At 41.5% G+C, this 25,778-nt stretch overlaps 1 protein-coding gene across 1 annotated transcript; it reads right to left on the reverse strand.

Annotated features, from left to right (window-relative positions):
- Positions 1 to 12,889: 12,889 nt before the first annotated feature.
- LOC123396130 (uncharacterized protein At1g66480-like) lies at positions 12,890 to 25,778 on the reverse strand. Its single transcript, XM_045091184.1, is given in 3 exon segments — positions 12,890 to 13,064; positions 24,436 to 24,805; positions 25,727 to 25,778. Coding segments are annotated over 3 exon segments (597 nt in total).

Genomic DNA, 25,778 nt, shown 5'->3' on the forward strand with positions numbered 1-25,778 from the left:
GCAAGATGACATGATGTAGAGGGACACATTCATGCAATAGATATAAACCCCATCTTTTCACCCTTGATGGCAACAACACGATATGTGCCTCGCTACCCCTTCTGTCACTGGGTGAGGTCACCGCATGGTATGAACCCAAAACCAAGCACTTCTCCCATTGCAAGAATTATAGATCAAGTTGGCCAAACGAAACCCACAACTCGAATAGAATTACAATGATATGAAATCATGCATATAAGAGATCAGAAGAAACTCAAATAAGATTCATAGATAATCTGATCATAAATCCACAATTCATCGGATCTCGACAAACACACCGCAAAAGAAGATTACATCGGATAGATCTCCATGAAGATCATGGAGAACTTTGTATTGAATATCCAAGAGAGAGAAGAAGTCATCTAGCTACTAGCTATGGACCCGAAGGTCTATGGTGAACTATTCACGCATCATCGGAGAGGTCATGGTATTGATGAAGAAGCCCTCCGTATCCGAATCCCCCCTCCGGTAAGGCACCAGAATGTGCCCCGGATGGGATCTTGCAGAGAAAGAAGCTTGCGGCGGCGGAAAAGTATTTTCGTGGATCTCTCCCGTGGTTTCAGATTTTTCATGGATTTATAGGCGGAAGAACTAGGACAGGGGAGCCACAGGGGGGCCACAAGCCTGCTTGGCCCGACCCCCTCCTAGGTCGGGCCTGGGTGGCTTGTCACCTCCTCCGAGGTCCCCTGCCTTGGTTCTCAAGTCTCCTGCGTGTCTTCTGTTATGGAAAAAAATCATTCTGCAGGTTTTATTCCATTTGGATTCCGTTCAATATTGTCCTCTGAAAAAGGTCAAAAACACGGAAAAACAGGAACTCGCACTTGGCACTGAGTTAATAGGTTAGTCCCAAATAAGATATAAAATAGCATATTCATGCATACAAAACATCCAAAGATGACAAGATAATAGCATGGAACCAACAAAAATTATAGATACGTTGGAGACGTATCAAGCATCCCCAAGCTTAACACCTTCTCGTCCTCGAGTAGGGAAGTGATAAAGACCGAATTTTTGATGTGGAATGCTACCTAACATACTTGTCCTTTGTAACTTCTTTCTTGTGGCATGAATGTTCAGATCCGTAAGATTCAAAACAATAGTTTGCTATTGACATGAAAACAATAATACTTCAAGCAAACTAGCAAAGTAATCATGAACTTTTGAAACAACAAGGCCAAAGAAAGTTATCCCTACGAAATCATATAGTCTGGCTATGCTCCATCATCCCCACACAACGAATTTAAATCATGCAGAACCCCGGTATTGGCCAAGTATTTGTTTTTGCACTCTTACTTTCTCAAACTTTTTCAACTCTCATGCAATACATGAGCGTGGGCCATAGATATAGCACTATAGGTGGAATAGAGTGTGGTGGAGGTTGTGAGGCACAAAGGAGGAGATGGTCACATTGACTCGGTGTATCAATAGGCTATGGAGATGCCCATCAATAGATATCAATGTGAATGAGTATGGATTGCCATGCAACGGATGCACTAGAGCTATACGTGTGTGAAAGCTCAAAAATAAAACTAGTGGGTGTGCACCCAACTTGCTTGCTCACGAAGACCTAGGGCAATTTTGAGGAAGCCCATCACTGGAATATACAAGACAAGTTATATAATGAAAATTACCACTAGTATATGGAAGTGACAAAACAAGAGACTCTCTATCATGAAGAACATGGTGCTATTTTGAAGCACAAGTGTGGAAAAAGATAGTAGCATTGTCCCTTCTCTCTTTTTCTCTCATTTTTTTGTTTGGGCTCTTTGGCCTCTCTTTTTTTTGGTGGGCAACTTTGGCCTCTTTTTTTTTCTCGCATGGGACAATGCTCTAATAATGATGATCATCACACTTTTATTTACTCACAACTCAACACTTAGAGCAATGATGACTCTATAGGAAATGCCTTCGGCAGTGTACCGGGATGTGCAATGATCTAGCTTAGAGACATTGAAACATCTCGCTAGCTATCTTACGATCATGCAATGGCAATATGAAAGTGACGGCACAAGTCATGGGACGGAACGGTGATAGTTGCATGGAAATATATCTCAGAATGGCTATGAAAATGCCATAATAGGTAGGTATGGTGGCTGTTTTGAGGAAGGTATATGGTGGGTTTGTGCACCGGCAAAAGTTGTGCAACACTAGAGAGGCTAGCAATGGTGGAAGGTGAAAGTGCATCTATATCGTGGACTCACATTAGTCATGAAGAACTCATATACTTTTTGCGAAAGTTTTATTAGTAATCGAAACAAAGTGCTAAACGCATATTCCTAGGGGAAGGGTTAGTAGGTGTTAACCATCGCGCGATCCCGACCAGAACACAAATGATGACAATCAATAAGTCAATTATGCTCCGACTTCCTAACATAGCGGTTCACCATACGTTCAAGCTACGGGAATCACTAACTTCAACACAAGTATTTCTAGATTCACAACACCCTACTAACATAACTCTAATATTACCAAATCCATGTCTCAAAACTAATTGAGAGGAATCAAACTTCTCTTTACTAATCAATTCACATGAATATGGAAGTTTTTAGTATATCCTCTTTGGATGCCTATCATCTTTTGGACTACTTTCATAGCACAAGCCAATTACCAAGTTACTCAGAGAGAGCACTCTCAAAAAGATATAAGTGAAGATCGAGAGTTCTTATTTCTCCAAAATATGACACCTCCGTGCTCTAAAAAGATCTAAGTGAAGCACTAGAGCAAAGTTATGTAGCTCAAAAGATATAAGTGAAGCACATGCGAGCTAAATTGCCTAACTCAAAAGATATAAGTGAAGCTCAAAGAGTATTCTAGCAAAATCACGATGAGTGCATGTCTCTCTCAAAAAGGTGTGCAACAAGGATGATTGTGACACAAAAAACAGAAAAGACTCATATAATACACGACGCTCCAAGCAAAACACATATCATGTGGTGAATAAAAATATAGCTCCAAGTAACGTTACCGATGGATTGAAGACGAAAGAGGGGATGCCTTCCCGGGGCATCCCCAAGCTTAGGATTTTTGGTGTCCTTGAATTTGGCTTGGGATGCCTTGGGCATCCCCAAGATTGATCTCTTTCCACTCTTTATCCCATTGTCCATGAGAACATCACCCAAAACTTAAAAACTTCACAACACAAAACTTAAACAGAAACTCGTGATATCATTAGCACAAGAAAACAAACTACCAACTCTTTAGGTACTGTAGCAAACTTGATTTCTATTTATATTGGTGTTAGATTACTGTATTCTCACTTTTCCATGGCTAGTACCCCCCGATACTATCCATAGTTTCATCAAAATAAGCAATCAACACAACAAAAAACAGAATTTGTCAAAAAAAGACTAGTCTGTAGCAATCTGTATACTTCATATACTTATGTCATCTCACAAATTCTGAAAAATTATTAAAATTAGGGAAATTGGCATATCAACCAGCAGCAAAAAGAATCAACTCAAAATATCTTTCTGGATAGGAATTAAAAATAATTTCGTGAGCGCAAAGTTTATGTCTTTTTCAGCACGATCAAACAACCATCACCAAAACTAGTCATAAAGGTTTTACTTGGCTCAAATACAAAAAACACAAAAAACACAATCATGACAGAATTATGATGGTGTGGACACAACAAAACAGAAATCAAAAAGCAAAGATAAATTCATTGGGTTGCCTTCCAACAAGCGCTATTGTTTAACGCCCTTAGCTAGGCATTGATAATTCAATGATGCTCACAAAAAAGACAAGAATTGAAGCACAACGAGAGCATCATAAAGCATGTGAAAATCACATCTAAGTCTAACATACTTTCTATGCATAGATATTTTACAGGAAAACAAATTATCGAGACAAATAACGACCATATGCAAGGAAGAAGAAAGAGACAATAGCAATCTCAACATAACGAGAGGTGAATTAGTGATATGAAACTTTATACCACAATATTTTCCTCTCTCATAACAATTACATGTGGGATCATATTCAAATTCAACAATATAGCTATCACATAGGATATTTTTTTCATGATCCACATGCATGCAAAGTTGACGCTCTTAAAACATAGTGGGATTATCATCAACTAAAGTCATGACTTCTCCAAACCCACTTTCAGTATTATTGCAAATATCATATTCATCATGAGGCTTAAACAGATTTTCAAGATCATAAGAAAAATCATTACCCCAATCATGATCATTGGAACAAGTAGTGGACATAGCAAAACTAGCATCCACAAGCTTATGGTTTTGCATATTTTTAGCACGATTGACACTAATAGGATTTATAGTGAAACCATTGCAATCATGATTTTCATTCAAGGAGCCCTTGTGAATCACTTCATAAATTTCTTCATCACGATTTTCGGATTCACGCATCTCAAGCAAAACTCCATAAAGATAGTCAAGTGCACTCAACTCACTAGCAATTGGTTCAACATAATTGGATCTCTTAAAGAGATTAGCAAGTGGATAAGGATCCATATCAATAGATTTTCAGCAAGCGAAGATGCAAGCATATCGAAGGCACATAGCACACAATCAAAGGAAAGGCAAACGAAAAAGGCAAATATTTTGGTAATTTTTGTTTTTCAGAAGTGGGGGAGAGGAAAACGAGAGGCAAAAAAAGTAAATGCAAAAGATGATTTCGCGAGAGTTACTTGGATAAGCTTCACTTAGAATAGTCCCCGGTGCTACAAATTGACACGTTGGAGGAAGACTATTCTTGACTTGATACTCCCCGGCAACGACGCCAGAAATTGGCACGTTGACGGGAGACTATTCTTGACCTGATCCTCCTTCCCGGCAACGGCGCCAGAAATTCTTCTTGCCACCTCTTGAGCTTGTGTTGGTTTTTCCCTTGAAGAGGAAAGGGTGATGCAGCAAGGTAGCAGTACATATTTCCCTCAGTTTGAGAACCAAGGTATCAATCCAGTGGGAGTATCAAGGCAAGTCTCCAAAGTACCTGCGCAAAAATAGCAAACCTGCACCCAACGCTACAAAGGGGTTGTCAATCCCTTCACGATTGATTGCAAGGTGAGATCTGAAGGCGGAAAGTGCAACAAAGTAAAGGTGTAAGGCTGAAAATATGATGTGAAGTAGACCCGGGGGCCATAGTGTTCACTAGAGGCTTCTCTCATGATAACAAATATTACGGTGGGTGAACAAATTACTGTCGAGCAATTGATAGAACCGCGCAAAGTCATGACGATATCTAAGGCAATGATCATACATATAAGCATCACGTCCGAGACAATTAGACCGATACTTTCTGCATCTACTACTTTTACTCCACACATCGACCGCTATCCAGCATGCATCTAGTGTATTAAGTTCATGACAAACGGAGTAACGCCTTAAGCAAGATGACATGATGTAGAGGGATAAATTCATGCAATTGATATAAACCCCATTTTTTTACCCTTGATGGCAACAACACGATACGTGCCTCGCTACCCCTTCTGTCACTGGGTGAGGTCACCGCACGGTATGAACTCAAAACCAAGCACTTCTCCCATTGCAAGAATTATAGATCAAGTTGGCCAAACGAAACCCACAACTCGAAGAGAATTACAAGGATATGAAATCATGCATATAAGAGATCAGAAGAAACTCAAATAAGATTCATAGATAATCTGATCATAAATCCACAATTCATCGGATCTCATCAAACACACCGCAAAAGAGGATTACATCGGATAGATCTCCATGAAGATCATGGAGAACTTTGTATTGAAGATCCAAGAGAGAGAAAAAGCCATCTAGCTACTAGATATGGACCACTAGTGGGGACAGGGCCTATAGTCCCGGCCCGTAAGGGGCTTTAGTCCTGGTTCACCAACCCAGACTAAAGGGGCGGGACTAAAGGCCTAACCTTTAGCCCCGGCCCTGTTCCAAGCCGGGACCAAATGTGCTCCACGTGGCCGCCTCGGAGGGAGTACCTTTAGTCCCGGTTCTACTTACGAACCGGGACTAAAGGATCCGTCTGTTTTTTTTCAAACTTTATTTTTGAATATTTTTTATGTTTTATTCCAATTTTCTAATCTTTGGATTATTTGACAATTTAATCTTTAATCACCCATCCTCACTGCTCTAGCGTGGATCACTCATTTCAAATCGTCTAACTTCCCGGCCGATCACCCATCCTTTCACTGCTTCAGCCCGAGCACGCTTAACTTCCTGGTTCTGTCGCCCCTAGTTGCCAAGTGTGCACTTGTTGTTTTCGTGACAATAGTAAACTATCAATCCTAAACAACTTGCGTCTTGATGTCATCTCACATGATTTAATTTTTTGAATTACAAACAATTATTAAAATAAACTTAATAAGTAACAATAATAGTGAATTTCAATGAAAACAACCTAATATTTTTAAATAAAATTATTATTATTTTGGAAAAAACTTCTTTTTGAAATAACTTTTTTTTCATTTGGAATTTTGAGCATGTGAGAAAACTTCACCGGGCAAGCCCGGGTGAAATCGAATACCAATTTTTTCTAGTTTTTTTTATATATTAATTTTTTTGAACGTCGTATGCAAAAGTTATGGCCGTTTATTTTTTCCTTTTTTTGTAAAAAGGTCAAAATTCATATCTCAAAATTTCTATACCGACTAGACACTAAAACCTAACAACATCTCAAAGGATTTTATTTTTTGAAGATTTTATCATTTTTGTTTATTTTTTGAATATTTTATCATTTTTGTTTATTTTCTACAAAACTCAAAGTATCAAGGTTTCAGACGAAAACCCATCTGCTACAAAGGCATTTTTTAAAAATTAATTGAACTGTAGATTTTTTTGTGCATTAAATATGCACCATACTACAACATGTTAAAATCTACAGAAAGAACTAACTAAAAATAATAAAAAACAACAATTAAATGACTAAAACAACTATATAAGCAAAACAATATTTCTTTAGTTAAAATCCTAATTTAAATTATTCTAAAAATAACCAAATAAATCTTACTGTGACAACAATCTAACACATGAGTGGGAGCAAAAATAATTAAATGAAAAACTATTTGTAAACTCAAGTTATTCAAAAACTGGGTTTGAAGCAAATTTAAACAAATTCAAATTTAAACCATTCAAATTTGAAAACTAATGGAACAAACAGAAACTAGACAAAAATTTGAATCTAATGCAAAAAGAATCAATCAAAAACATCAAATATCCTAAAAGATATAAGCAATTTAAAACAGAAACTACAAACTGGAATATAAAAACAGAAAAAAAAAATCTGAACACCTTTAGTCCCGGTTCGTGTCACGAACCGGGACTAAAGGTCTACCCTTTAGTCTTGGTTCAAGACACGAACCGGGACTAAAGCCTCCAAACCCTTTAGTCCCGGTTCGAGACACGAACCGGGACTAAAGTTCCAAGACACGAACCGGGACTAAATCCTCCAAACCCATTAGTCCCGGTTCGGGACACGAACCGGGACTAAAGGTCCCATTTGAACCGGGACTAATGCCCGACCGGCGCATTTGCCGCTCGAACCGGGACTAATACTAACATTAGTCCCGGTTCGTAAAGGAACCGGGACTAATGTGTTTTTCGAGCTAGGACGAAAGCCCTTATTTCTACTAGTGGACCCGAAGGTTTATGGTGAACTACTCACGCATCATCAGAGAGGCAATGGTGTTGATGGAGAAGCCCTCCGTGTCCGAATCCCCCCTCCGACAGGGCACCAAGACGTGTCCCATATGGGTTCTTGCAGAGACAGAAGCCTGCGGCGGCGGAAAAGTATTTTCGTGGCTCTCTCCCGTGGTTTCAGATTTTTCGGGGATTTATAGGCGGAAGAACTAGGGCAGGGGAGCCGCAGGGGGGCCCACAAGCCTGCTAGGCCCGCACCCCTAGGCCGGGCCTGGGTGGCTTGTGACCTCCTCCGAGGTCCCCTGCCTTGGTTTTCAAGTCTCCTGCGTGTCTTCTGTTATGGAAAAAATCATTCCGCAGGTTTTATTCTGTTTGGACTCCGTTCAATATTCTCCTCTGAAAAAGGTCAAAAACACGGAAAAAACAGGAACTGGCACTTGGCACTGATTTAATAGGTTAGTCTCAAAAAAGATATAAAATAGCATATTCATGCATACAAAATATCCAAAGATGGCAAGATAATAGCATGGAACCAACAAAAATTATAGATACGTTGGAGACGTATCAGCGGCCAAGGCTCAAGGCATGTCCATTGATGAGTACTTAACCCATTTGGAGGTATTCACTGACTTAGAATACACGTACTAGTACGGGCATCCTCTGGTCAAACCTGAGTTAGTCAAAGATCTACCAACAAAAATGCGAAGAGTGCATGACTGGTGCATGCAAGCATGTCATGAATCGGAAAACTGGCTCTACTTAGCATATGAAGACGAGCATTTCGGGACTGGACGAGGCGTGATTATGATTGAATTCGAAGAATTATATCAGTTATACAAACAAGACGCCCTCGACAAAGCTATCATCAGTGCCTATTGTTTGGAAGTATTATTAATTTATGTCATTAAGTCTTACTCAGCTCGTTCTTGCATGTATAATCTTACTCATCACTATATTAATTTTGCAGAATGAAGATTCTCGAATGCAAAAGAGGACAAATCTATGACATTGGGTTCATTGACCCATATTACAATCATCACCAAAGTGTCGAAAAGAATCCCCACGATACAGAGAATAACTTGGTAAAAACGTTAAGGTTTTGCAGTACCAAAAGGGAAATACTATTTCCTTACAACTTCAAGTGAGTGTTATACTATACACACATTCTATTTTCGCTTACTCAATGTTATTATAAGTGTACGTATAATTGACTCGTTATGCGCGCGCAGGTTCCACTTTATTCTGTTAATCATTGTACCTGACAAAGGAGAAGTAATAGTCATGTCCCCGAAACACACATCCCGCACTGCATGGACGGATGTGCACGAATGCCTCCAGAAGTAATTTCAATCATTATGGAACTACATCGGCAACTTCTCGTTCATTTCCTAATAGCAACAGGAATTAATATAGAACTCCTTTATTCTTTTCCTTTTCTTGGCAGGGCTTGGAAACGGTTTACCGCCAAGACTCGAGGTGATTGGAAGCCAGAGCTTACATTTAAACTAACAAATGTAAGTAACTACTAGCTAGATCCGCACATCTCTTTATTCTAGTTTCAATACCATTATAATTTTTTATTATGTTTTTGATTGAACTCTGTTCTCGTAAAGTGCTTGAGGCAGGAATATGGGAACAATTTATGTTGATACTATGTTTGCGAGTTCATTCGTCAGACGACCCATGAGAAGGGCAAAATCCGGGACATCAAAACAATCGAAGTACGATAAACAATACTCACAGTTTTATTTTATTACCGTGAATTGTGTTCAATTTCATTGATTTATATATATATTCACCCATTCTTTAAATTAGATCGAACGGTTACGGGATGGTCTTCTACCACAGGCACGTATACGAGCAACTCAAGAGAAAATTGGCGGATTCTTTGATGCAGAGGTCCTAGATCCCAAGGGAGAATACCATTGCCACTCGACGAGAAAGATATGAAATGATATAGTGTAAAAAAGATGCATATATGTGCATGTAACTCGTGTCTACATTTTGTAAGTACGTTCGACAAAGCACGACGGATGAGATGGTGTAATATATTCGTGACGATGTGCAAGTTGTTCCTTTATTGATGTGTATGTGCAGTCCAATTTACTGCAAAACCAAAATTAAAAAATGCCCAAAACAAATAAATGAAAAAATAGGAGGCAGCAAAATAGCCCCATCCAATTTAATGCAAAACCCTAAATCCAAGAATTGCTAAAAAAACAACGATGAAATAGCCCCGGTTCGTAATACGAACCGGGACTAATACCCCCCCCCCTCGCTCCCAGCCCGGCAACGTGGAAGGCCATTAGCCCCGGTTTGGTGACTAGCATTAGTCCCGGTTGATTAATCCCGGTTCGATAACCGGGACTAATGGTCCAACCAAACCGGAGCTAAATGCCCTTTTATCTACTGGTGACCTTGTCGATATACGGGATAACGGAGGATGGCCGCGAGGAGTCCATGTCTTGCATCATTAGCCAGTTTAGTAGCTCTCGTTATGGCGTCGTACAGTTGGGGTTCGTCCTCGGAGAGCTTAGTTGAGTCATTGTCTGGTAGTAGCACTGATTCTGGTTTATTCTGCGGTGTGGTGGTCTTCATTTGCAATGTTCTTTGTTTTGCTAATTATAATCCATTTGGTCATTTAGAACGATTGGTTCGTACTTTTTTAAAATTAGTAAGTTTGCACGTGCAACGCACGTTTCGATTGCCATCAAATAGTTTTAAGAATAATTGTCTTTGCGTTTTCAAATTTTTTGAAGATCCAGAACGGTTTTTGAAATTTTCAGAACATTTTTTGAAAATCCAGAACATTTTTAAAATCCACAATTTTAAAACAAAAACATTTTTTGAATTTGAAGAACATTTTTTGAAAATACAAAAACAAAATTAAAATTGTTCATAAATTAAAAAATTGTTCTGGATTTTTAAAAGTTGTTCTTCAAATTTGAAAAATATTTTCTGTTTTTATAAAAATGTTCCAAAAATTTCAAATAGTTGTCGTTTCTCAGAAACATTCATAACTTCAAACAATTTCGGGATTTAAAAAAAATGTTCGGTTTTAAAAAAAATGTGCATTATTTTAAGAATATGTTTGGTACTTTCAAAAAATGTTCAGTAATTTCGATATATGTCTGGTATTTTGTTTAATTTTTAATTTATGTTCGTGTTTGATAATTGTTCTTAAATGTCGAAAAATGTTTTTGATTATAAAATTGTTCTAAATTTCATAAAGTTGACATTTTCCAAAGTTTGTTCATAAATTCAAAAAATGTTTTGGATTTTATAAAAATTGTTCTTCAAATTAGAAATAAGTTTTGCTTTCAATTCTAAAAGAAAAAACGAACCAAAAAAGGAAAAGAATGGAAATATGCAGAAAAGGAAAAAACAGAAAAAAAAAAAGTAAAAAAAGGAAATTATCAGTATTTTTTAAGCCAAAAAGGGCGGACCCAGTTGAGGCGATCCTCTTTACGAGCGACGGACTCCCTACCGTAGAATGCGCAGTTAGAAGCTCCCGAGTGGTGTACAGTGACTGCTAGAGTTCACACTGCGTTTGAGCCTCATACCCCGGGCTTGGGCCCAGGATCCGTCCCTGGGCACTACATCTTAAAATTGATGAAGTAACCACAAACGCTTTCGTAGTTGACAGAAAACACCTCTCACTGAACAAGCACACCGAAAAACCTAAATAAATTCAGGAAAAGCAACGATGCAAGTCGTCTTTTATCCTGGTGGAAGCTAATAGCTAACCATATCAGCACTCAGTTGAGATGATATTAGAATCAAAATTTTGTGAGATGACCAGTTTGCAGCAAAAACTCCAGGTGCACATCATAAATTCTCTATTTCCCTATCTCAAAACAATATTTGTTTATGCAAAATGTGTTTTGTTCACTCTAAAAAGTGGCAATATGATGAGTCAAAATATCTTCCTACTCGAGTTTTCTTCCTTCTATGTCAACACACTGAATAATTAATCACCACATCACATAACATCCGGAATACACATATTTTTTCACATCTGCATAATATAATATTTTTTCAACACAAATTGTCAAAGAGAAATATTTACAGCTAAACCAAGTGTGAATTACATAATCGGATTGCTAACAGAGTCGGTTCACTACCAGTTCTACATTATTCTGTACACAACATAGCTTTCATGAGTCAGCAGCTCTAGTTACGTCTTATAACCAAACAATCACGGAGAGGTGAGAAGGGCAATGTCTGATTACCGTGAAATGTAGCACACCGATACCAACATCTTCTTTTAGTACATTTTCTAACAAAGATCTTTAATTCAGTGAGTACGAGTGTCCGCTACTCAATGCACTCCGAAGGACGTCAGCGTTCCACCCGAATAGAGAATCAGAAGAGCTGTGAACACATGTCCAAGGAAAAGGTGTCACCTGGAGATTCAGATAGTGATGAAATAATCCCAACAAACTTGCAGAGACAACTCGGTATCGAAGGAGGTTGTCCATTAAATAGTGAGGTATAAAACTATACACACATGGGGACCAAAATCTCGTGATTGAATATTCTGTCAGAGATTGGAGGAATATGGTCTTTTTTCTCATTGGCGTAGTTAATGATCTGGAAGAGGACACCCGATATTCAGTTACCATGTGTAAAAAAAAAAATCTTAAAAAAACATGCAAATAGGAGAACATGGTGTTAAGCCATATCGAACAACCTGGCTTTTCCGGTTTGGATTCATTTCAGCACAAGCAATGAACTGGTTGATCTTTTCATCGACTTCCTTTTATAATCCGGCAAGGCCACATTGAACCTAACCATACGTACAAACAAAAATAACATCAAAATTGGTTCTTTTTAGTTGGAGCAGGCCACAAAGATCAGCTCAGCAGCATATATCAAGGAACTAAGTAATATTGTCTGCAACACCAACGGAATATGTGATTCAGTAATACTCACATAGGTAATACTGTTTGCACCTATTCAGTAATACTCACATAGGTGATCTCAAAGAGGTCGCAGTCAACATCTTTGAGCCGAACAAGAGTAAGGGTTCGATGAAAGAATATGGTATGCAAGATGCCTGCAACATGTCCACACATGATATCATCATTAGGAACACAGCAAGGAGGAATGCAGAGTATGCTGCTTAAAAAAAATGCAGAAGTGCAGATGTGTCAACATGAAATAAATAGCTTAGGAAATCAATCTTCAACACAATAGTACAGTGGTCGCAACTAATCAGATTCAGACACAACCAACACACACAATGCAGCTAATCTTCAACACAATAACTCAGGCATGGCCGCGAACCGCGGGCTGCGCAGGATACCGGGCGGCCTCTCGGGCGTCACCCTGGCGTTGAAGCCATCGTCGCCCACGGGCGCACACAGCTCCATGATCTTGGCCGCTGCCTCGTCCGCGTCCCGGCTGTCTCCCATCAGCTTCTCCACCTGTCTGTTGGGGAACGTCGCACGGGAAACAAAAATTTTCCTACGCGCACGAAGACCTATCATGGTGATGTCCATCTACGAGAGGGGATGTGTGATCTACGTACCCTTGTAGACCGTACAGCAGAAGCGTTAGTGAACGCGGTTGATGTAGTGGAATGTCCTCACGTCCCTCGATCCGCCCCGCGAACCGTCCCGCGATCAGTCCCACGATCTAGTGCCGAACGGACGGCACCTCCGCGTTCACCACACGTACAGCTCGACGATGATCTCGGCCTTCTTGATCCAGCAAGAGAGACGGAGAGGTAGAAGAGTTCTCCGGCAGCGTGACGGCGCTCCGGAGGTTGGTGATGATCTTGTCTCAGCAGGGCTCCGCCCGAGCTCCGCAGAAACGCAATCTAGAGGAAAAACCGTGGAGGTATGTGGTCGGGCTGCCGTGGAAAAGTCGTCTCAAATCAGCCCTAAAACCTCCGTATATATAGGTGGGAGAGGGGGAGCCTTGCCTTGAGCCCCAAGGGGGTCGGCCGAGCCAAGGGGGAAGGTCTCCCCCCCCCCCCAAACCGAGTCCTACTTGGTTTGGTGGGTGGAGTCCTTCTTTCCTTTCCCACCTCCTCCTTTTTTTTCTTTTCTCTTTGATTTTCTTCCTATGGCGCATAGGGCCTTCTTGGGCTGTCCCACCAGCCCACTAAGGGCTGGTGTGCCACCCCCAAGGCCTATGGGCTTCCCCGGGATGGGTTGCCCCCCCGGTGAACTCCCGGAACCCATTCGTCATTCCCGGTACATTCCCGGTAACTCCGAAAACCTTCCAGTAATGAAATGAGGTCATCCTATATATCAATCTTCGTTTCCGGACCATTCCGGAAACCCTCGTGACGTCCGTGATCTCATCCGGGACTCCGAACAACATTCGGTAACCAACCATATAACTCAAATACGCATAAAACAACGTCGAACCTTAAGTGTGCAGACCCTGCGGGTTCGAGAACTATGTAGACATGACCCGAGAGACTCCTCGGTCAATATCCAATAGCGGGACCTGGATGCCCATATTAGATCCTACATATTCTACGAAGACCTTATCGTTTGAACCTCAGTGCCAAGGATTCATATAATCACGTATGTCATTCCCTTTGTCCTTCGGTATGTTACTTGCGTGAGATTTGATCGTCAGTATCCGCATACCTATTTCAATCTCGTTTACGGCAAGTCTCTTTACTCGTTCCGTAATACAAGATCCCGCAACTTACACTAAGTCACATTGCTTGCAAGGCTTGTGTGTGATGTTGTATTACCGAGTGGGCCCCGAGATACCTCTCCGTCACACGGAGTGACAAATCCCAGTCTCGATCCATACTAACTCAACTAACACCTTCGGAGATACCTGTAGAGCATCTTTATAGTCACCCAGTTATGTTGCGACGTTTGATACACACAAAGCATTCCTCCGGTGTCAGTGAGTTATATGATCTCATGGTCATAGGAACAAATACTTGACACGCAGAAAACAGTAGCAACAAAATGACACGATCAACATGCTACGTCTATTAGTTTGGGTCTAGTCCATCACATGATTCTCCTAATGATGTGATCCCGTTATCAAGTAACAACACTTGCCTATGGCCAGGAAACCTTGGCCATCTTTGATCAACGAGCTAGTCAACTAGAGGCTTACTAGGGACAGTGTTTTGTCTATGTATCCACACAAGTATTGTGTTTCCAATCAATACAATTATAGCATGGATAATAAACGATTATCATGAACAAAGAAATATAATAATAACTAATTTATTATTGCCTCTAGGGCATATTTCCAATAGTCTTCCACTTGCACTAGAGTCAATAATCTAGTTCACATCACCATGTGATTCCAATGAATCCAACACCCATATAGTTATGGGGTCTGATCACGTCTTTCTCATGAGAGAGGTTTTAGTCAACGGTTCTGAAATTTTCAGATCCGTGTGTTCTTTACAAATCTTTATGTCATCTTATAGATGCTGCTACTATGTGCTATTCGGAAATACTCCAAATATCTACTCTACTATACGAATCCGTTTCACTACTCATAGTTATTCGGATTAGTGTTAAAGCTTGCATCGACGTAACCCTTTACGACGAACTCTTCAACCACCTCCATAATCGAGAAAAATTCCTTAGTCCATCAGTTACTAAGGATAAATTTTGATCGCTGCTAGTGATTCAATCATGGATCACTCTCTGTACCTCTCAACAGACTTGCTGCAAGGCACACATCAGGTGCGGTACTCAGCATGGCATACTTTAGAGTCTACGGCTAAGGCATAGAAGACGACCTTCCTCTATTCTCTTTATCCTACCGGGGTCGGGTTTTGAGTCTTACTCAAATTCACACCTCACAACGCAACCAAGAACTCCTTCTTTGCTGATCTATTTTGAACTCCTTCAAAAACTTGTCAAGGCATGCATCTTGTTGAAACTTCCATTAAGCGCTTTCGATCTACCTCCATAGATCTTTGATGCTCAACGTTCAAGTAGCTCAATCCAGGTATTCCTTTGAAAACTCCTTTCAAACAACCTTTTATGCTTTACAGAAATTATACATTACTTCTGATCCACAATATGTTAACCACATATACTTATCAGAAATTCTATAGTGCTCCCACTCACTTCTTTGGAAATACAAGTTTCTCATAAACCTTGTACAAACCCAAAATCTTTGATCATCTCATCAAAGTGTATATTCCAACTCTGAGATGCTTGCACCAGTCCATTGAAGGATCGCTGGAGCTTGCATACTTGCTAGTATCTTTAGGATCGACAAAACCTCCTGGTTGTATCACATACAATGTTTGCTCAAGGAAACCATCGAGGAAACAATGTTTTGACATCCTATGTGCAATATTTCATAAATAATGCAGCAACTACTAACATAATTCTAACAGACTTTTAGCATCGCTACGAGTGAGAAAGTCTCATCATAGTCAACTGTTTGATCTTGTCGGAAATATCTTTGCGACAAGTCGAGCTTTTCTTAATAGTGACTTATCACCATCATCGTCTGTCTTCCTTTTAAAGATCCATATTTACTCAACAGTCCTATGACCATCAAGTAGTTCTTCCAAAGTCTACACTTTGTTTTAATACATGGATCCTCTCTCGGATTTCATGGCTTCTAGCCATTTGTCGGAATCCGGGCCCACCATTGCTTTCTCCATAACTCATAGGTTCACTGTTGCTCAACAACATGACCTCCAAGACACGGTTACCGTACCACTCTGCAGTAGTACGCGACCTTGTCAACCTACGAGGCTTATAGTAACTTGATCCGATGCTCGATGATCACCATCATCAGCTTTCACTTCAATTGGTATAGGCGCCACAGGAACAACTTCCTGCGCCCTGCTACACACTGGTCGAACTGATGGTTCAGTAACCTCATCAAGTTCTACCACCCTCCCACTCAATTCTTTCGAGAGAAACCTTTCCTCGAGAAAGGATCTGTTTCTAGAAACAAACACTTTGCTTTCGGATCTGAGATAGGAGAAGTACCCAACTGTTTTGGATATCCTATGAAGATGCATTTATCCGCTTTGGGTTCGAGCTTATCAGACTGAAACTTTTTCACATAAGTGTCGAAGCCCCAAACTTTCAAGAAACGACAGTTTAGATTTCTCTAAACCCCAGTCTATACTGTGTCATCTCAACGGAAATACGCGGTGCCCTATTTAAAGTGAATGCGGTTGTCTCTAATGCTTAACCCATAAACGATAGTGGTAATTCGATAAGAGACATCATAGCATGCACCATACCAAATAGTGTGTGGCTATGACGTTCAGACACATCATCACACTATGATGTTCTAGGTGGCATGAACTGCGAAAACAATTTCCACATTGTCTTAACTGCGTACCAAAACTCGTAACTCAGATATTCATTTCTATGATCATATCGTAGACAGTTTATCCTCTTGTTACGACGAACTTCACTCCGAAACAGAATCGAACTTTTCAATATTTCAGACTCGTGATTCATTAAGCAAATACTCTAGTATCTACTCAAATCGTCATTGAAGTAAGAACATAATGATATCCACTGCGTGCCTCAGCACCCATTGGACTGCATACATCAAAATGTATCACTTCCAACAAGTTACTATCTTATTTCATCTCAATGAAAACAAGGCCTTGCTCATGTGGTATGATTTGCATGTCACTAGTGATTCAAAATCAAGTGAGTATAAAGATCCATCAGCATGGAGCCTCTTCATGCAATTTATACCAACATGACTCAAGTGGCAGTGCCACAAGTAAGTGGTACTATCATCATTACCTCGTATCTTTTGGCACCAATATCATGAACATGTGTAACACTACGATCGAGATTCAATAAACCATTGAAGGTGATTATTCAAGAAAATAGAGTAACCATTATTCTCTTTAAATGAATAATCGTATTGCAATAAACACGATCCAATCATGTTCATGCTTAACGCAAGCATCAAATAACAATTATTTAGGTTTAACACCAATCCCGATGGTAGAGGGAGCGTGCGACGTTTGATCATATCAACCTTGGAAACACTTCCAACACGTATCGTCACCTCGCCTTTAGCTAGTCTCCGTTTATGCCGTAGCTTTCATTTCGTGTTACTAATCACTTAGCAACCGAACCGGTATCCAATACCCTCATGCTACTAGGAGTACTAGTAAAGTACACATCAACATCATGTATATCAAATATACTTCTTTCGACTTTTGCCAGCCTTCTTATCTACCAAGTATCTAGAGTTGCTCCGCCTCAGTGACTGTTCCCCTCATTACAGAAGCACTTAGTCTCGGGTTTGGGTTTAATCTTGGGTCTCTTCATTAGTGCAGCAACTGTTTTGCCGTTTCACGAAGTATCCCTTCTAGCCCTTACCTTTCTTGAAACTTAGTGGTTTTACAAACCATCAACTATTGATGCTCCTTCTTGATTTCTACTTTCGCAGTGTCAAACATCGCGGATCGCTCAAGGATCATTGTATCTATCCTTGATATGTTATAGTTCATCACGAAGCTCTCACAGCTTGGTGGCAGTGACTTTGGAGAACCATCACTATCTCATTTGGAAGATTAACTCCCACTTGATTCAAGTGATTGTCGTACTCAGACAATCTAAGCACACGCTCAACGATTGAGCTTTTCTCTTTACTTTGTGGACAAAGAATCTTGTCGGAGGTCTCGTACCTCTCAACAAGGGCACGAGCATGAAATCACAATTTCATCTCTTTAGAACATCACTTATGTTTCGTGACGTTTCAAAACGTCTTCGGTGCCTTGCTTCTAAGTCATTAAGTATTTTGCACTGAACTATCGTGTAGTCATCAGAAACATGTATGTCGGATGTTCACATCATCCACAGACGACGCTCGAGGTGCAGCACACCGAGTGGTGCATTAAGGACATAAGCCTTCTGCGCAGCAACGAGGACAATCCTCTTCAAAGTTTGCTACTATCAACTTTCAACTAAATTTTCTCTAGGAACATATAAAAACAGTAGAGCTATAGCGCAAGCCACATCGTAATTCGCAAAGACCATTAGACTATGTTCATGAAAATTAGTTCAATTAATCATATTACTTAAGAACGCCCACTCAAAAAGTACATCTCTCTAGTCATTTGAGTGGTACATGATCCAAATCCACTATCTTAAGTCCGATCATCACGTGAGTCGAGAATAGTTTCAGTGGTAAGCATCTCTATGCTAATCATATCAACTATACGATTCATGCTCGACCTTTCGGTCTCATGTGTTCCGAGGCCATGTCTGCACATGCTAGGCTCTTCAAGCTTAACCCGAGTGTTCTGCGTGTGCAACTGTTTTGCACCCGTTGTATGTGAACGTTGAGTCTATCACACCCGATCATCACGTGGTGTCTCGAAACGAAGAACTGTCGCAACGGTGCACAATCGGGGAGAACACAATTTCTTCTTGAAATTTTAGTGAGAGATCACCTCATAATGCTACCGTCATTCTAAGCAAGATAAGGTGCAACAAGGATTAACATCACATGCAATTCATAAGTGACATGATATGGCCATCATCATGCGCTTCTTGATCTCCATCACCAAAGCACCGACACGATCTTCTTGTCACCGGCGTCACACCATGATCTCCATCATCATGATCTCCATCAACGTGTCGCCATCGGGGTTGTCGTGCTACTCATGCTATTAATACTAAAGCTACGTCCTAGCAATATAGTAAACGCATATGTAGGCACAAACGTTAGTTTAAAGACAACCCTATGGCTCCTGTCGGTTGCCGTACCATCGACGTGCAAGTCGATATTAACTATTACAACATAATCATCTCATACATCCAATATATCACATCACATCGTTGGCCATATCACATCACAAGCATACCCTGCAAAAACAAGTTAGACGTCCTCTAATTTTGTTGTTGCATGTTTTACATGGTGACCATGGGTATCTAGTAGGATCGCATCTTACTTACGTAAACACCACAACGGAGATATTTGAATTGCTATTTAACCTCATCCAAGGACCTCCTTGGTCAATTCTGATTCAACTAAAGTAGGAGAAACTGACACCCGCCAGTCATCTTTGAGCAACGGAGTTACTCGTAGCGATGAAACCAGTCTCTCGTAAGCGTACGAGTAATGTCGGTCCAAGCCGCTTCGATCCAACAATACCGCGGAATCAAGAAAAGACTAAGGAGGGCAGCAAAACGCACAACACCGCCCACAAAAACTTTTGTGTTCTACTCGAGATTACATCTATGCATGAACCTAGCTCATGATGCCACTGTTGGGGAACATCGCATGGGAAACAAAAATTTTCCTACGCGCACGAAGACCTATCATGGTGATGTCCATCTACGAGAGGGGATGTGTGATCTACGTACCCTTGTAGACCGTACAACAGAATCGTTAGTGAACGCGGTTGATGTAGTGGAACGTCCTCACGTCCCTCGATCCGCCCCGCGAACCGTCCCGCGATCAGTCCCACGATCTAGTGCCGAACGGACGGCACCTCCGCGTTCAGCACACGTACAGCTCGACGATGATCTCGGCATTCTTGATCGAGCAAGAGATACGGAGAGTTAGAAGAATTCTCCAGTAGCGTGACGGCGCTCCGGAGGTTGGTGATGAGCTTGTCTCAGCAGGGCTCCGCCCGAGCTCCGCAGAAAAGCGATCTAGAGGAAAAACCGTGGAGGTATGTGGTCGGGCTGCCGTGGAAAAGTCGTCTCAAATCAGCCCTAAAACCTCCGTATATATAGGTGGGAGAGGGGGAGCCTTGCCTTGGGGCTCAAGGAGCCCCAAGGGGGTCGGCCGAGCCAAGGGGGGAAGGTCTCCCCCCCCCCCAAACCGAGTCCTAGTTGGTTTGGTGGGTGGAGTCCTTCTTTCCTTTCCCACCTCCTCCTTTTTTCTCTTTGATTTTCTTCCTATGGCGCATAGGGCCTTCTTGGGCTGTCCCACCAGCCCACTAAGGGCTGGTGTGCCACCCCCAAGGCCTATGGGCTTCCCCGGAATGGGTTGCCCCCCGGTGAACTCCCGGAACCCATTCTTCATTCCCGGTAACTCTGAAAACCTTCCGGTAATCAAATGAGGTCATCCTATATATCAATCTTCGTTTCCGGACCATTCCGTAAACCCTCGTGACGTCCGTGATCTCATCCGGGACTCCGAACGACATTCGGTAACCAACCATATAACTCAAATACGCATAAAACAACGTCGAACCTTAAGTGTGCAGACCCTGCGGGTTCGAGAACTATGTAGACATGATCCGAGAGACTCCTCGGTCAATATCCAATAGCGGGACCTGGATGCCCATATTGGATCCTACATATTCTACGAAGATCTTATCGTTTGAACCTCAGTGCCAAGGATTCATATAATCCCGTATGTCATTTCCTTTGTCCTTCGGTATGTTACTTGCCCGAGATTCGATCGTCAGTATCCGCATACCTATTTCAATCTCGTTTACCGGCAAGAATCTTTACTCGTTCCGTAATACAAGATCCCGCAACTTACACTAAGTCACATTGCTTGCAAGGCTTGTGTGTGATGTTGTATTACCGAGTGGGCCCCGAGATACCTCTCCGTCACACGGAGTGAAAACTCCCAGTCTTGATCCATACTAACTCAACTAACACCTTCGGAGATACCTGTAGAGCATCTTTATAGTCACCCAGTTACGTTGCGACGTTTGATACACACAAAACATTCCTCCGGTGTCAGTGAGTTATATGATCTCATGGTCATAGGAACAAATACTTGACATGCAGAAAACAGTAGCAACAAAATGACACGATCAACATGCTACGTCTATTAGTTTGGGTCTAGTCCATCACATGATTCTCCTAATGATGTGATCCCGTTTTCAAGTAACAACACTTGCCTATGGCCAGGAAACCTTGGCCATCTTTGATCAACGAGCTAGTCAACTAGAGGCTTACTAGGGACAGTGTTTTGTCTATGTATCCACACAAGTATTGTGTTTCCAATCAATACAATTATAGCATGGATAATAAACGATTATCATGAACAAAGAAATATAATAATAACTAATTTATTATTGCCTCTAGGGCATATTTCCAACACTGTCTGGTATGCTGCAGTGCCGACATTGCCCTTGTCTAGTGGGAAGCTGAACACGGTGATGGCTAGTTTTTTGTCCATCTGCAAAAAACAACTAATAAATCCTAATATGTCGATGAGTTTGTCTATTTATACCTCAAGAACAGATGATAGTAATAAAGCCTAATGTGTTGATCTGCCCTCTCGTGCTTTTTTAGTGGGCCGCCACCGACGGCTACACCGGATCTTCCACCGACCTCTGAGGGTCGTCTCCTTCCTGGTCGAGCGAAGGTCTTGAAGGCCCACAAAGCCGCGGTGTGTGGAGCCTCTTGATCTAGTGGCAAGGCCTTCCGAAGGAGGACGATACTTGGGTGCCCCTTGAGGAGTTCCTCAAGAAATTCCCCGACTTCCAGCTCAAGGACGAGCTGTTTACGCAGGCGAGGAGAGATGTTATGAACGGTATACAATATAGCCAGAGGGGGGCCACTAGCGCAGGCAGTTAAAAGGCCTGGCCCAACTATCTTATCGTTATTAGGGGCTTAGCCCAGTTTATCATATTTGTTAGCATAGGGAGATTATATATACTCATGTAAGGACTCAGTTTTAATGAAGCAGAAGCAATCATATTTGCTCGGCTCCCATCAGGAGCCGGCGCCCCAAATCCTAACCGCTCCAGCTCTCTCTCCCTCTTGTGATCACGGAGCCCCTGCGCCGTAAACCGTGTGCCTCACCTCGCCAACCTCTCTTCCACCCTTATAATCTAAGGCCTCGCCCTGGTAGGGACTCGGTTCCTATCAGCTACTCCCACGACTCGCATGCAAACCTCACCAAAAATGCACCATGAACAGATTGCTTGATAGGTAATTCCTCTAATGGATCATGAGTTCATGACAATTGAATATGTGAATATGATTCATTTTCCCAAAAGAATATTAAACGGTTATAGCTACTGATATATCATATAACAATAGAATGGTGTGTTAGTTAGAAGGAACATACATAGAAATATAAAAAAATGCAATCTGTAACAACAAGTTAAACTAACCCATTAACATGGAAAAAATGTTGATGTCAAGAACAAATACTAAGATGGGAATGCATGATACAAGGCACAATGCCTTTATCTGTCCGATCTGAAATGCAAAGAAAATAAAATAAACAAGTAAATTTTCATCAAAGAAGTAGTGCGTCCTGACAAAAAAATGTGCAAAAAGTTGCATCCAAGAGTTATGATTTATAAGGCATAGCTGCACAATTCTTTTCGACAAAATATTTATACATAAAGATGCTAAGAGAAATGTTGCATTGTTTAGAACATGGTTATAGTGCCATGGCTTTCAATGTTTGAAATCAGTCACCAAATGCTTTCAGCAAGAAACTTCTTGCTGAAAAGGAGGTAACTTACTATTTTATCATTTGACATTCAAATAACATAAGGTTGGTAAATATCATGAAGCACTTTCCACTTAAACAATTTTTTGTGATATTTCAGATCAAAATTATTATTGCTTGAGAGATTGTACGCATCATATGATTACAATAAAATTATAGCAAGGGATGTTGATAAAAAAATTGAATGCATAGTTAATGACACTACACACATATAAAACAGGAGAAATAAACTATTAGTGACTTTGTCAAGAAAGAATGGATGGTACAAATATCATAAGAAGCGTAATTAGAGCTGTAATACAAAAAATCTGAGTAACAACAACTATACACTGATCGCATAGCTGTTTGATGATCATTTTGCGAATAGTACTTTTACCTGAAGAAAGGAAGAAGGTTTGGTGTCATCATATGATGGGGAGGTGCATTTGGTGTAGAAAGGTTGTACAATGTAAGCGACTACGAATCACTGAATTTTTGCGAACAAATAGAAAGCCAATTATATCCACGTCTTGGTGCAAAAGAATTATTGAATGATTATACAAGCCTTTAAGATGAAGATCCCAACAACAAAATGTCCATAAATGATAAGAAATTGCGATAAAATAAATTTATCTTCTATAAATGTATCCTTGAAAAGTCAGAATATAAGTGTGTGAAAACAGTTTGTCCAGAAGACAAACTTTCTTCCTTTCCTCAGGCGATGACCATACATTATGATAGCTCGTGGCAAGAGCATCGACTTCTCGCACTATATCTGATCCTGCTATCTCTATGACAAAATCAAGGTCACGAACCTGAAAAGACGATGAGCATATCTAAGTAACTGGAGCACTCAACAAAATGGTCCAGGTCCATTGGTATCTATAGCTGATGCAATCAAAAATTAAACTTAGAAAGTTTCTCCGTCATTATGATCGGAAAAGGCATGGTCCAGTCACTGGATTGGCAATGCCAAAAGCTGAATAATTTGTTCAGACAATTGAAAAGAGCATCATGAATTCTGTCGGACATACACTTGTGCATGCTGACTCGGCGATTACTTAATCCGAAGGGTTTAATACAATCATCCGTTTTTGCAACATACCAAATGAGTACACGACCCAACTGTCAGATAGTATATTGCTGGAATGTGCCTCTGTCTAAGTTGTACGAAAATTCAGCACATACCAAAGTGGTAAGATAAATTACAGCATGGTTGAAGGCTCCGCTGCAGGACGAGGCCGATGACGGGCGCCTCGGGGTTCTTGAGCCTGTCGTTGGCGTCGCGGCGGGTGCCGTACCAGTTGAGGTACTCCTTGACGTCGTCGTACATGGTGGGCGCGAGTAGATGCCAGATGCCGGCGTCGAGGAAGAGCACGGGGTCGTTGTACCTAATGTCGTCGCCCTTGAGCGCGGGCACGTAGGAGACGGCGATGTCGGCGCCTTGGGGAGCTGCATCCTGAGCCGCACGGGCGTGCCTCCGCCCACGCTGCCGGGGAGCGGGGAGGCGGGGGCGGACGCAGAGGCGATGCCGTGGAAGGAGGAGATGTCGGAAGTGGAGCCGCGGGCGAGCATGAGAGACTCGAGCCGCTCCCGCGCGCCGACGCGGAGGTTGGCCGACCATGCCCGGCGTGGGAGCGCGACGAGGAAGTAGAGCCGGCCCCGGCGCAACGGCGTGTCGGGCGCCAGAGTCCGCGCCCGCGCGCCCAGCAGCCTCACCTACTACTCCTCCAGCAGTTGGAAGCCCGGGTGGTCACGCAACACGTCGGATGCCGCCGCCGGCGGCTTGACCCGGAAGGACGTGTTGGGCGCTGGAGGAGGGAGCGGTAGGAGGCAGGGGCAGGGGAGGAGGGGTTGAAGAGGAGGCGTGCGGCGTGCGTGGGGGAGGGAGTTACGGGATTAGGGGTTCGTGGGTGGGATTATTAGTGACGAAGCAACGAGGGATCAACGTTTCGTTAACCTTTCATTACTGTTGTTTAAGACCATTAGATTATGTAATCAACGGCTAATATTCTTAGTTGGATCTGCCCTCTCGTGCTTTTAATAGTAGAGATTTATATCTCATCTTTTCCTAATAATAAAGCAAATAGAGTTGCAAACAATTGCCCACCATGCCACAGGAAAAACGATTCGTTTTTTCACACAAAGTCACGACAGAGGTTTCCGGTTTATTTAAAATCGATATCCTAATGTAACGCTTCCTCTAGGCCGCTGCAGTGGCTGGAGCTTCATTCTTCTATATCAGAGACCCGGGTTCTCACCTTTTGGCTTTTTCCTATTTTTTCATCTTTTTTTCTTTCCTATTTATATCAAGTTTTCTTAATAATAATTAAAAAGGGAAAGGGAGAGATAAGCTGCCTTGAGAACAAATAGGAAAAGGAGCCAGAGGATATCTGGTGATGTCCGATACATGAGCTCGAAAGGCAATGACATTCCTTAATTAAATGGAGTATGAGGAGGGCGGATGGCAAATGAATTATGTAAACAGTTAATGCCATAGCATTTGCATGGGAGGCGGGCACACACCATGCATATGCGATTTTATTTTAGTTATCCTCAATGAAACCAACCGACGTAGAACAAGGAGCATCTTGATCTTCTAGCGATTTTCGCGTCATTCCTGGCCAAGAACCTCACATCGACACATAACCTGAAATCGGACGAGTATACAAATTGTAGCTATTACTGCTAAATGCTTGTGCATATTGATTTTCTTAGGATTTTAAACACACTTGCGTTGGAGCTGGCCATGAAGTAATAACACTGCACCGGGTCCTCATGCAT

Source organism: Hordeum vulgare, chromosome 1H (assembly GCF_904849725.1).
Source record: "Hordeum vulgare subsp. vulgare chromosome 1H, MorexV3_pseudomolecules_assembly, whole genome shotgun sequence".
Classification (NCBI taxonomy): domain Eukaryota; kingdom Viridiplantae; phylum Streptophyta; class Magnoliopsida; order Poales; family Poaceae; genus Hordeum; species Hordeum vulgare.